Source organism: Pezoporus wallicus, unplaced genomic scaffold (assembly GCF_028554395.1).
Source record: "Pezoporus wallicus isolate ANWC-B61680 ecotype Strahan unplaced genomic scaffold, APGP_CSIRO_Pwel_v1 contig_2012, whole genome shotgun sequence".
Taxonomy (NCBI): Eukaryota; Metazoa; Chordata; class Aves; order Psittaciformes; family Psittacidae; genus Pezoporus; species Pezoporus wallicus.
In genome coordinates, this window is record NW_026639840.1 from 231,520 (window position 1) to 243,758 (window position 12,239).

The 12,239-nt window shown below is 35.7% G+C and overlaps 1 protein-coding gene across 7 annotated transcripts in view; it reads left to right on the forward strand.

Moving 5' to 3' along the window:
• ADK (adenosine kinase) overlaps window positions 1–12,239 on the forward strand; it is a 304,786-nt gene that overhangs the window by 145,632 nt on the left and 146,915 nt on the right. For 4 of the 7 annotated variants that reach the window (XM_057416407.1, XM_057416409.1, XM_057416410.1 and 1 more), the window contains 3 exons: window positions 1,941–2,113; window positions 2,365–2,418; window positions 7,217–7,325. In XM_057416407.1, the coding sequence (XP_057272390.1) occupies window positions 1,941–2,113; window positions 2,365–2,418; window positions 7,217–7,325 (336 nt within the window). The remainder of the gene's footprint in view (window positions 1–1,940; window positions 2,114–2,364; window positions 2,419–7,216; window positions 7,326–12,239) is intronic. The other 3 variants (XM_057416414.1, XM_057416411.1, XM_057416413.1) reach the window with 1 other exon arrangement.

Genomic DNA, 12,239 nt, shown 5'->3' on the forward strand with positions numbered 1-12,239 from the left:
AACAGAAATTCTTTTTTCAGAGATGTATGTGAAATATTACTTACTACTGCTCCAAATGTTGTCAGACTTTACACATAAAGAATGGAAAAGTTATGTCATTTGACAAAATATTGTAAGCCCAAGGTGCAGTTTGAAGTCTTACATTTTTTTTCAAGAATTGTTAGGTTTTTACGCTTTCATAAATAGCTATCTCTATTAATTCCTGTTATTTGTGAAAGTAAGGCATGCTTTTCAACACGGGACACAAGGCTTCAGGTACTTCTGTTCTTACAGGTGTGGAAATTGATTCCATATTTGCTTACAGTAGGTCACAACATCTTCAGTCTTGTTAAAGAATCTGTCCTACTTAACTATATCCCCGAATATAAAAAATTACTGATCCTGGGATAGCCTAAAATATGCAATATTGCATATATGCAATATATGCAAATATGTGTTATGTATGTGGAAATGTATGTAAAATACAAAAATACAGTAGATAATTTTCTCATTAGGGGCTTTCTTAATTTGTATTAATTTAGAGTGATATGGAATAGTTTAGCACAGCACATGTAGTGTGCATTGCATGAATGAGATTGAACGCTGCCGCACTCTGACAACACAATCTTTTTCTTCGTCCTTAAAGTTCATCTATATTAAATTGCTGCAGGAAAGAGGCCTTGCGACTTTTGTCCACCTTTGCCTTATTAATGAAGACTTTTACATTACTAAAGCTTTGGGTTTGTGCTTTGGTTGTTTGGGGCTTTTTTGATATTTTGGTTTTCTCCTCTGGAGCTGGAAGTAATAAAGATGTGACTAAGCATGTATTTGCAACTCAGTTACTTGACCTTTCTACAACCCACAGCTACCACTAATGCTGCTTTGTAATGGAGACATTATCGTTTATTTAAATCTTGATTAGGAAACAATTATAAGTAGCGTTTTAGTGTAGCAGTAAATTGATGCAGCCTTTAATTCGTACTATAGATTGAGTGGATAAGCTTTCTGACTGTAATTAGAGTGAATTATAATGACTTCAGTTGGTTGTCTTGCCACCAGTGGAGTAGGGCCTATGACTGTTTCTTCACATTTATTTCTTTAGTTCACTCTTGATTTTATATTGCTGTTAAATGCTGTTTTTTAAGTCAGTACAAAATGGAGTTACACTTACAGTTGAAGGATACATATTTTGTATTAATAAAAGAGGAGCTTTTGGAAATAACCTGGCACCTTAGCAACACTGTGCGGCTATGCTGTTTCTTTACAATTCAAGCGACAGAACTGCTCTTAATAAAGTTGGAGATAGATATTTTCATGCCTGGTTTAACAGTGTAAATGGAGAGCTTTTTTTTTTTTGCGTATAATTAAATGTTAGACACAAATGGTTATTTTCAGTACCATTTAGTTTTTATACATATTGTGAATGTTGCACAATGTTCCTTCTTATGTTTCTCCAACGTATTGTTTTCCTTATATGCTATCTCTCTGGGTTTTGGGGGGTTTTTTGTTTGTTTGTTTGCTGGTTGTTTTTTTTTTTGGGGGGGGGGGGTGTTTCTTTTGTTTATTTTGTCTTTTCTACACATTTTCTTTAAAGATACACTGCTTGATTAAATGTAAGTGTAGCAGCATCTCCTTTGAGAAAGGGAACTTCTTTTGAAATGCCTTGTAAAAACATACTAATCTACTTTATTTGAGAGTAAAATACATGTATTTAAGTTTTATATTGGGTATTGAACACTCAGTGGAATCATTAAGGGTAACTTTTTTATACTTTGCTGGCCGTTCCTCCCTTGATGTACCGAATGTTTTTCACTTTAGGCGTAGAAGTGTTCTGTATGTCACAGTGCTCTGTAAGCACAGAATTAAATATGACTACTGAAGAGAAAAAAATGGCAAAAAATAATATATGAGGTGTGCTAATTTTGTCGTTTGGTTTTTTTTTGTTTTCTGTCAATCTGCAGTGGATGATCCAGAGCCCTTACAAGGCTGCAACTTTCTTTGGATGCATTGGCAAAGATAAGTTTGGAGAGATCTTAAAGAAGAAGGCTGAAGAAGCTCATGTGGATGCCCATTACTATGAGCAGAGTGAAGAACCAACAGGAACTTGTGCTGCCTGCATCACTAGTGATAACAGGTCAGGGGCCTCTGATATTTTCCAAAATATAAATGCAATCAGTATAGTGCGCAGAGCCTCATTTGTTTGAAATATTTGGCCTTGAAAAGTTATGATCTGAATGATAAAGTATTAGCACAGTTTGAGATAACACAGGACTGCCTGCCTCATAGTTCGGGCCTGGGCAGTATTAATACTTTTAGAGAACAGCAGTTGCATTATGGCAGAAAAATGTGAGATAATAATATACTACTTCTTTCTGAACTTTATAGCTTCCAGTTGCTCTGCAGAGAGAAAAAATGTGGGAGACAAAAGTTGGTTAACAGGTATGCTTATGCAGCCTATGTGAAAGCTGATTGGCATGTGATGCATATACTTGATTGGCAAATGAGGACTGTACTTCAGGTGATAATGTGTTTAAAGAGGATAGATGTCAGCGTATAGCCTAATTGAAAGGGTTAATTTGATTTTATACAAGAAGAAGAAAAAAGCTTGCTTTTTTGTGTTTTTGGGTTTTTTTTGCTGTTGCAGTTCATCTAATAACTGTAATTCTGTGTGTCTGCATCTTAACAATTTCTTCTGAATGCTTTCAAGTGCTATTTTTTAAGGTAGTCTTTCCTATATACAAAAATCACTTCTCCAGAACTCTGTTCAACCTTTTTTGTATTTGTAGATGATTAACAGTGGTCTTTGTGCTATTTTGCATGGTTTCAGAGTATTCCACAACTAAGAGCCCATTTATAGAGTGATTTATTTTTGGTATTGTAATAAGATTAATAAAAACAAGAATTTCAGGGAGAGATGGTGAAGACAAGAGGCATTTGTCTTGAGCATGGTCCTTTGCTTTCTTCTTTCTCCCTCCACCCACAAAATTCAAACTTATGTACTGCTACTTTGCTTCTTACCTCCTGACAATTTTTCAAAGGTTTCAAAACTAGCCAGTCAAGTCTGCCATAATCTTGAGATGTTTCCGGCACAAACCAACCCTCCCTTATTTATGCCAATATCTAAATTTTCTGATACTTAGAAGTATGAGATAACACTCTGATAACTTTGAAGTTAGATGAGGTTTTTCAGAGCCATGTCTAGCTAGGTTTTGAATATCTCCAAGGATGGAGGTTGCACAACTTCTCTGGGCAAACCTGTTCCACTGATTGACCACTCTTCATGGGAGAAGTTCTGTTGTTACCCAGTTAGAATTTCCTTCTTCCAGCTTGTGGAATGTTCCTTCTTGTGTCCAAGTATAGTCTGACTTCATTTCCTCTGTAAACTTTCATTAGATATTTCAAGATGGTAGGGAAGTCTCCTCTTAGGTCCCTCTTCTTAAGGCTCAGCCAAGCCCTTCTTCATTTGTTAAGTGTTTCAGTCCCATAATATCTTAATGGCCCACTGCTGGACTCACTGCCTTATGTCAGTGTCTTCCTTTTAGTGAAAAGCTCAAAGCTGGACATGGAACTCCAGATGAGGTATGGAGACCAGAACAGTCTTTATTTTTTTCTGTTCTGAATATAAACTTCCTTTGTCCTGCTGGCTACGTGCTTGCTAATACAGACTAGAATGTGATTAACCTCCTCTGTGTGCACTGCCGACTAGTGTTCCAAGCCTGGTGCACCAGCACTTCCCCCTGTCCTTTTTTGCAAAGCTGTGTTGTATCCTGTCAACATTCAGCCTACATTGTTGCATTGGACTCACTACATTGTAGTTGCATGAGTTTTCATTTGCCTTTAAGTCTTCTGCCAGCCCAATTCCCCAGGCTGTTGAAGATCCACTGAATGACAGACAGCTATGTCCTCCAGCTTATCAACCTGTCCCTCCCAATTTAATGTCATACACAATGTCTTACTCTCAGGAATGAAATGTACATACTCAGTGGGGGAAGGAAATTCATTCATCTTCATCTGGAGTTTTGACATTAATTATGCCTACATACTTCTCCCTTCATCTCCAGCATCCATATTCAGTTTTTCAAAGAGAAGACGAGCAATAAAGATATTTCTGCTTTGTGATTCTCTCTGTCTTTAGTCACATAGTGTCTGTGTATGCATCCTGTAGCAATCATAATTTCCTAGATGACACAATGGGAAACTGAAATCAAGGCTGTCAATAGACATACATCGTGAATTCAGGAAAAATATTTGTATCTTTTGCTGTACATTTCAATGAAATTTAAAAGTTTAGGTAAATTTATTAATAAAAATGTCTGCAAGTACTTCTGTAACTTATTAAGCAGCATATCAAATGTTTGCTCAAATACTAGAGACAGTGGCTTCATCTAAATCACTGTTTCAGAGCATTCTTGAGGATGTGCAGGGAGTATGACTTATTTCCCTCAGGAGACAGAAAAAAATGGACAGTGGATGCTACTAAAGACTTCATTGTGCAACCCACCCTCTTACAGTGAGAGCAAGTTTGTTCTTCATCTTTAATTATCCTCTGATTGTTTCTTGATTTTTAGAATTTTCTATATTTGTAAGAAACACTTCAACCTGGCCCCAGTTCATACCTCTATTTATTGATTAGTCTCTTGTCCCAGTTGAGGTACATTCTAACTTCCTTCTTCAGGTGATTCAGTTTTCTTGTCTCTTTTGGAGATGCTGGCTAATAGCTCTCTGGTATTCCCAGTGAGTGGCTGTGTACATTTATGTTCCAGGTGCCTTATGTGAATGTTTCTTTTTTTCTGCTAAGTCTGTCTAGCTTTTTACAGGGAAGGGTTCTGAGCTAATTTGTGATCACCATTTTGAATTCTCTAGCTTAGCAGTACTAACACGCTTTGTTTTCGTAGAGCTTTTCAAGAAAATCCTAACACCCGATTAAACTCTAAAGTAGTACCCACACTTTGTGACTTTGATTTGTGTGTTCTGCTCAGAAATACCTGCATGCACAGAGTCCCCATTAAGCTGTTTGATTTGAAACACTCTGGCTGTCTCCAATTATGGTATTTCATTGAAAAAACATCTACCTTCTCTGTGGCCCACATGTTGAACTTAGTGCTGTCAGAGTTACAGTTTTAGTTTGGAAAATCCTGGTGCTTTGCCTTCAGTGTAATGATCTTTTATTACACATCATGTGCAGAGCATCTCTGCAGTTGGATGTAGCCAGAGAGCTAGGTTTACAGTTTCAGGGGCATGTGGTAAGTGAAAGGAAACATACAGAAAGTCTTTGCTTAGTTTACTGGAACATAATTGCTTTTCACTTAGCAACATACGTAGGCAGACAAGAATTTTCCAGTTAGGTCCTTGATGGATATTTAGGATTTGCCAAAACTGAAAGATTTAATTTGCTTTTTAAATTTGGTTTACAGAAAATTACCAGAGTTATGCGTGTCTTTCTTGGATTTACTTGGTTCTCTAGTGGATTTCTTGTAATTAAAATTATAATATTCATCAAGGCTGAAACTTCTGGCACCGTTACTTGTACTGCTTTGAGAGACTTGATCTATTGATTTATAAATTTTAAATTTATTTTATTTTCAAAATTCACATTAGTTCTCATTGCCTTTAGGCTTTAGAATTAAAGAGATGAGCCCCAAGAGTATTCCTGGGTTGAAACAACACAGAACTGTGCTATGTATTTTGACATATTCAGAAAAAGTCTAACTTTTTGGTTTAATACACTTGATCTGTTTAACTTACAGGGGTTGTCAGTGATGAGTGCTTTGGAAAGTTTAAAGGGAGACTTGGTTGCTGTCTTCGTAAGGGATTCTGTTGGGCTTTGTTTTTTTTTTTTTTTATTTTATTGAATAGGACAAAGAGAAATGGTAATAGTGAAAAGATGCTGTTTGAGGTGGAATAAATTTCAAGAATTCCTAGTGTAGTTTGCTCCTAACACCTGCACATGGCATAACTTGGTAGAAGCAGATTACCAATTCGCTCTGATGCATTGGATTGTAGTAGCTTTTACATTGAAAAGGGTTATACCTACAACATCAGTTGTATGCACATTGGAGAAGGCAAAAGTTTTCAATAGCCATAGGTTGTATGTGTAATTACATGTTATTTATCTGGCTAATATACTTAAATATCACAAATCAATGATGTGTTTATATTAAAGGTGCATCCTATGACTATTAAATCATGAAAATTAAATTTAAAACCCTCTATGTAAGCATGAAAATGTCTGTTTGTCAAATTCCCTTCACTAAATATTGGATGTTATAAAACTTTATCGTAATAAAAGTGCACAGATGGATTTGGTCATCATAGCCAGAGTGCAGAGCTAGTGTATAACCATCTTTTTATGACCTGTTTTTAGGCGTGTGTCTATAACTTTTGTGTGTTTCATAACGTGGAATAGAATGGCTGAAGAGGAGAATTTAAAATAGAGTGTATCTTACATCTAACAAACTAAATATGATACAAGTGTCTTTGTTCTTGCTAGTGGAAGTTGTGGAAGTTTTGTCCCATGACTTGTGTTATAACTTGTTAAGTAAGAATGAAGTACAGATGAGGTTTTGGTAGTTTTCCAGTAATGCACAGCTAAGCCAAATGTTTTTTAAACAGTTCATCATCTAAAAGTAGCAATGGAACCCTTTGTCATTTGCTAAAGGAAAATATGAACCTAATGGGGGGGGGGGTGCGGGGGGGGGAATCCAAACAAACTGCTTTTTAAATAATATAACTGTAAAATATAATAAATATATATATATATATATATAAAGGCAAGACATACATATGCATCAGTGTTTGGGTTCTAGTGAGGAAAAAATAGTTTTGAGAAGATAAACTGTAGTAGCTACTTTCCTTTAGGTGTTAGTTATTAGATGAGTTTTAATGAAAATCTGCAGATGCTATACCATACAGAGGGGCTTGATAACAAAATTCAGCAAAGGTTGATTCTAAGCAAATGAAGGCACATGAACAGTCTAATAGTGAAAGTTTGCATAAAGTATTTAGCTTTATTTAAAATACATTACTTAAAATATAGTTTAAATGGTATTTAGTATATGACTTAAAATATTTAAATGTTAAAAAATTATCAAAGTTTATGTGGTTTATGGTGCTCTTTGTTAACTGTTTCTGTGTTCATTAACATCTTTGATTATCTTTGAGAAATTTGTTCTTCATAAGAAATTTGCAGTAGTGTTAGTTATAGGGGATCTAATGCCTGACTTTTAATCACTTTCAGGTCTCTTGTAGCTAACCTTGCTGCTGCTAATTGCTATAAGAAGGAAAAGCATCTTGATTTGGAGAAGAACTGGAAGTTGGTGGAAAAGGCCAAAGTTTATTATATAGCAGTAAGTTCAGCTTCTTTCACATTACTGAAATTCGTGTTAAACATTGTGAGGTCTAAGCAATGAGGATGTTTGTTGCATAATGGTTTTGGATGATTTTGTAGGAATACAATGAAAGAATGTGACTGCTTCAGTTTCAGTGTAGTTTGATTTCTTTGAATTTAAATGTACAAATGTGGAAGTATGTTTGAGTTGTGTGCTTTCTTAAGTTTGTGGGAAAAATCATAAGAACTGAATGTATTTTCAGAGCTTTTGTAGTAATGCATCAAATTTACATTTCACATTTTCTAGTAAATTGTTGTGAAGGATGCACAAATTATGTAGAAAAACACTATTAGCATAATTATTCACTGCAAACAGTTTGAGCTTATTTGTGTGAACAATCTTAATTGCTATTTATTCCATAGTAATTACTATGGCACCTTATAACTCAATATTTCAGAAACAATGATTGTGACAAATTTCTTGAATGTGGGCGGTGGGGCAAACTGATTTTAATGATGAAATCTTACTCCTGGAATAAAGGGGGTTTGAGGATGGGGCATTAGCAGATTCACAATTAGTATTCTTTTTTTTGTCATCCAGAATTAATCAAGCCAGATTAGTGTGTTTGTGTAGATTACATCTTGGCTAAATAGGAGTGGTGAATTTGTTTTCATCTTGCTCCCAAGTTGATATGACTGATCAAAATTAGCAAACATCTATGACAGATTAAAACTGCGTAACGTGCATGTAATAATATGGATTCCCTACGACAGCTGCTTCCATTCCACTACCTGAGCTATGCAGGAACAGCTGGTAAGAAGTGTAAAAAATTGATTATCTAGGAGGAACAAGTTCATTGAAAATACAGTTATTTCTTTTAGGTAGTGTTAATGTCTCCTACAGCCTGTTAGTGTGCACTGCTGTAGGCTTTACATGGTTGTTATTGATTCTTGTGTATGGCCAAGACTGCCCCTTTATAACTGTCAAAAAATACTTATAACCTTCTCAGTGCACAAAGAAAATACATCCCACTGTTCTGACCATATGTTTGTGCTGCAGTTGAAAAAACACATCGGTGTATTGTATACTCACTTTTTATTTCTGTTTTTCAAGTGTTCTGAGTTTTTTCTTTCCCAATAATTATACCTCAGTCTGTTCCAGATACCATGCTTAGGAATTAATGCTATTGGCTAAATAAATACCGAAAGGCTAAGAGTATAGTTAAATGAAGAATGTTATCAAATGTCAGATGTTATCAAAAGCGATGCTGCACTACTAAGTTGGTTGTTTGTTGGTTTGGGTTGTTGGGAGGGGGGTTGTTTATTTTTGATGGGGTTTTTTGTTTGTGTTTTAGTTTGTTGGTTGGTTTGTTTTTTATCTTACCGTGCTTATTTATAATTACCAGTCAAGGTATGATCTGATGCAATTTAGATAAACTAAACTTAGAGGAGAGCTCCAGGATAAATGGGAAACATTACACGAGGTGAACAACGGCGTGTTTTTTTTTTAAGATATAGCCTTCATCTTATTTTAGCTCTGAAGCCAGTCTTCTGTGTTCAGTCAGTTTGATCACTTGAATTTTGTCTAGATGATGCAGTACGCTGATTTTCATATATATTAAAAGCTGTTCTTCAGGTGCCAGTCCTACGACATCCAAGCTTTGACTAAGAGAAGTATTGTACTAAACTGAAAATAAACCCCAAGATGTTCATATGTTAATGATTAAATAAATAATACTGAAGTGGTAATAAATTGTGCTGGATATTTTCAAAGTGGAATTCAGATTAGGGAAGCATCTAACTGCAGGAGGATATCTGTTAGGTAAAGAGTCTGGTTCACACCTGTAGCAAAAAACACCCACTCAGGTGGGTTCTTCTAAGAGATTTCTAAGACTGTTGTAATTTAAGATCGCAGGTGGCACATGTAACTCCTTACGGAAAGGAGACAGTGTGTAGAACCATACATGCTCATGCTAAAGTACATTCATATCCTTTTCCTTCATTTATCTTCTTTACTTGAAAGTTTGTAGCAGTTTACCACATTAAACAAAACCATGTAGTGAACAATTGCCATTCCTGAGGTACAGGGTAGCTCTCTGAGTCCTTGTCTACTGATGTCTGTCTTCACTTCAAGTCTTGTTACCTTCCTTGGCTTTGCACTGCGCATATGTTGCTTTTCATTTCCTTCTTTCTGTCCAACTGTCACCTATTTATTGGATTGCACTAGAATGTATGTAAGTGACAGATACTTATTCTGGAAATCTGTGTCCTAAGATTATAGAACAATCTATTTTCTTGGCAGAGCAGGGCAGTTGTTGCTTTAAGACAGGTCTGTGATATTCTTTGGTCATCTGTATGTGCTTCCTAGAACAGATAATATGCTTTTCAGTGCAGCATTGAACAGAATGGTCCTCAGATGAAACTTAGCTCTGAAATCTAATCAATTTACAGAGGAAGGAGTAAGTACAAAAGAAAAGATAGTGAAGCCGTGACAGAGGCCTTAAAGACAACTTCTGTTACCATGAATGAACACAATACATTTATTTTAGCCATCTGGTAATCAGATCCGGCAGACAAATTGGAGAAAGACTAGCAAAGAATAGGACCCTGTAAATCACAGATAGAAGCAAAATACAGAGGCTGCCCCAGCTTTCTCAAAGATAGTAAACTTTAAAGGTGTATTTTAATCCTTTAAAATTACTCTACTTTGTATCATTTAAGATAGATTGCATGTGCTGTCAAACTCTATGAAATTTCTTTCCCTTCTCCAGATATAATTCATATACTTGCAGTAATTTCTACCATTGACATCATATCTTCCTGTCTGTCATATTCATTTCACTGTGGATCAGCTAGCTGTGCTAGCTGTGGTGTCTGATTAGAATTCACTGTGAGGGATTTTATTTGGTTCCTACTGGGGCTAGAATATGTCTCTTCCTCAGACATTTTCCTTGTTTCAGAATAAGTTGAGACTTACGATAAGACTAAACATTGTAATTCTGTTTGTGAAATTGTGAATGGGACACAACCTGATGTGAAAAGATGTTAATTTTTTTTCTTTTTCTTTCTTTCTGTGAATTTATGCTTTCTGTCAGGACTTGCCGTTTAGAATTCTTATCTATTAGAGTTGCATCTTACAAACTTGCGTGATGAAACTCCACATCTCCACACCTTGTTTGCCTTATTTTCAGAGGCGTTTACTAAACTGCTGCTAGTACTCTATTTACGTAGGGATCTCTAAGTTAAATTCTATAACATGTACTGGGTTGTGGGGGGTTTTTGTTTTTTTAGATCATCAATATCTTCAACACCAGCTGTAATCTATGGAAGTTGCTGGTCCTCATTTTCTTTGACATTTCACACAAACATTTCAACATTTTCAGTGCAACTTGCAGCATATAGCTATTGATTTTCATATCTTACAAAGGCTTGGGTACAAAGATTTTTTTTTATTGTTAATGTTTTTGATTAAAAACATAATCCACTTAAGAGAAAAAAAAAACTAAGGGGAATTTCAGTTGTTATTTGACTCCATTAACCACCTCTGTGTTACTCTGTAAGGAATTTTGCACTTGTCCTTTCTTAATGGGAAGAAAATGGAAAAGGGAGGAAGAAACAGCTTTATTGCATTAAAAGCTGCACTTAACCTTGTGAAATCTTAACTTTGTGAAAACTGACACTGCTTGCTCATACAGACAGCTGAATTTTAACTTTCTGCTTGTATTTGAGCATTATTGCTCCAAGCGCAGTGCTTCCCAGATGTGTGTTCTCTCTTGTTCCAGTTAGCCATCTTTATTTCTGCCAATTATTTAGCTTTACTCAATTTGTTCTTCAGTCCAACACCTGCATTCATTTTATGTTTGCAGTTGGAGGCATTAGATGGGTGAAACACTCTCACTTGACGCCAATATTATCTTGTGCTGAAGTAATAAATGTGTTCTTGAAAGTTCCTTCTGTGCTTTGGGTTTTCTTGTTGGTTTGTTGGTTGGTTTTTTTTTTAGAAATACTTTCCTGTACTAAGCATATGAAATGGCAGGATTGACTGCAGTTAGGTACCTGGTCTGTAGTAACTTGAGTCTTAGCTTAGAATGGATCTGTTAAGTCGCTCCCAAAAACCAAACAGATCTTCCTTTAATAACATGCTTGTCTCTTTTCTGTACAAAGGAAAATAGTAGATTGTTGTTTAGGGACTGTATTTGAATTTGGTTTCTGAGGGTATAGTTTTTGTGCGTAAAGCACTGGTGTTATAAGTAATGTCTTTCAAAGCTTTTCTCATTAGCATTTACGTAGACTCCTTGCCTAGTCATTTCATATAGGTATGGCATTGCTGATGCTCATGCTTACCTGTGTCCATTAAAGAGAAGTGGGAACATTTTTACAACATACTTTATGCATTTTGATCTCTTGTCTTAACTATTTGTATTTACAGTGCCTGAATACTTCAGCTCCTGTGCTTCCTATTGTGGGTAGAGGGTAGAGGAGCAATGAAGCTTTTATGTAGCACTAAGACTTATTTATGTGCAGCGGAATTTTGGCTTGTTCGCTTTCAGTATTGTCATACAACCTTCTTTTCAGAGAAGATAAAGCTTTCACTCAGCTTTGCATGGGCTGTTGTTATTTCACAGTCTGTAAAAGTTTAAACCATTCCCTTCTCCTACTTCCATGTAGCAAATAGGAGAAATTTCTCAATGGTGATGCCCTTCAGCTGTACCACATTAAGTATAAAAGTATTAAATTTTATAATACTGCTTAGATTTGTTATCCCACAGTTAACTTATATTCACCACCTTCAGCATCTCTTTTGTGTTTACGGAGTTAATGGCAAGTGTAGTTTATTTTGATGTTAATGATAGTTCTGATCAAGGCCAGGTATTCTGGTCAAGTAGGAAATGTGTTGCAGCATGTCGTAACGAACCCAGTGTAACCCACGTAT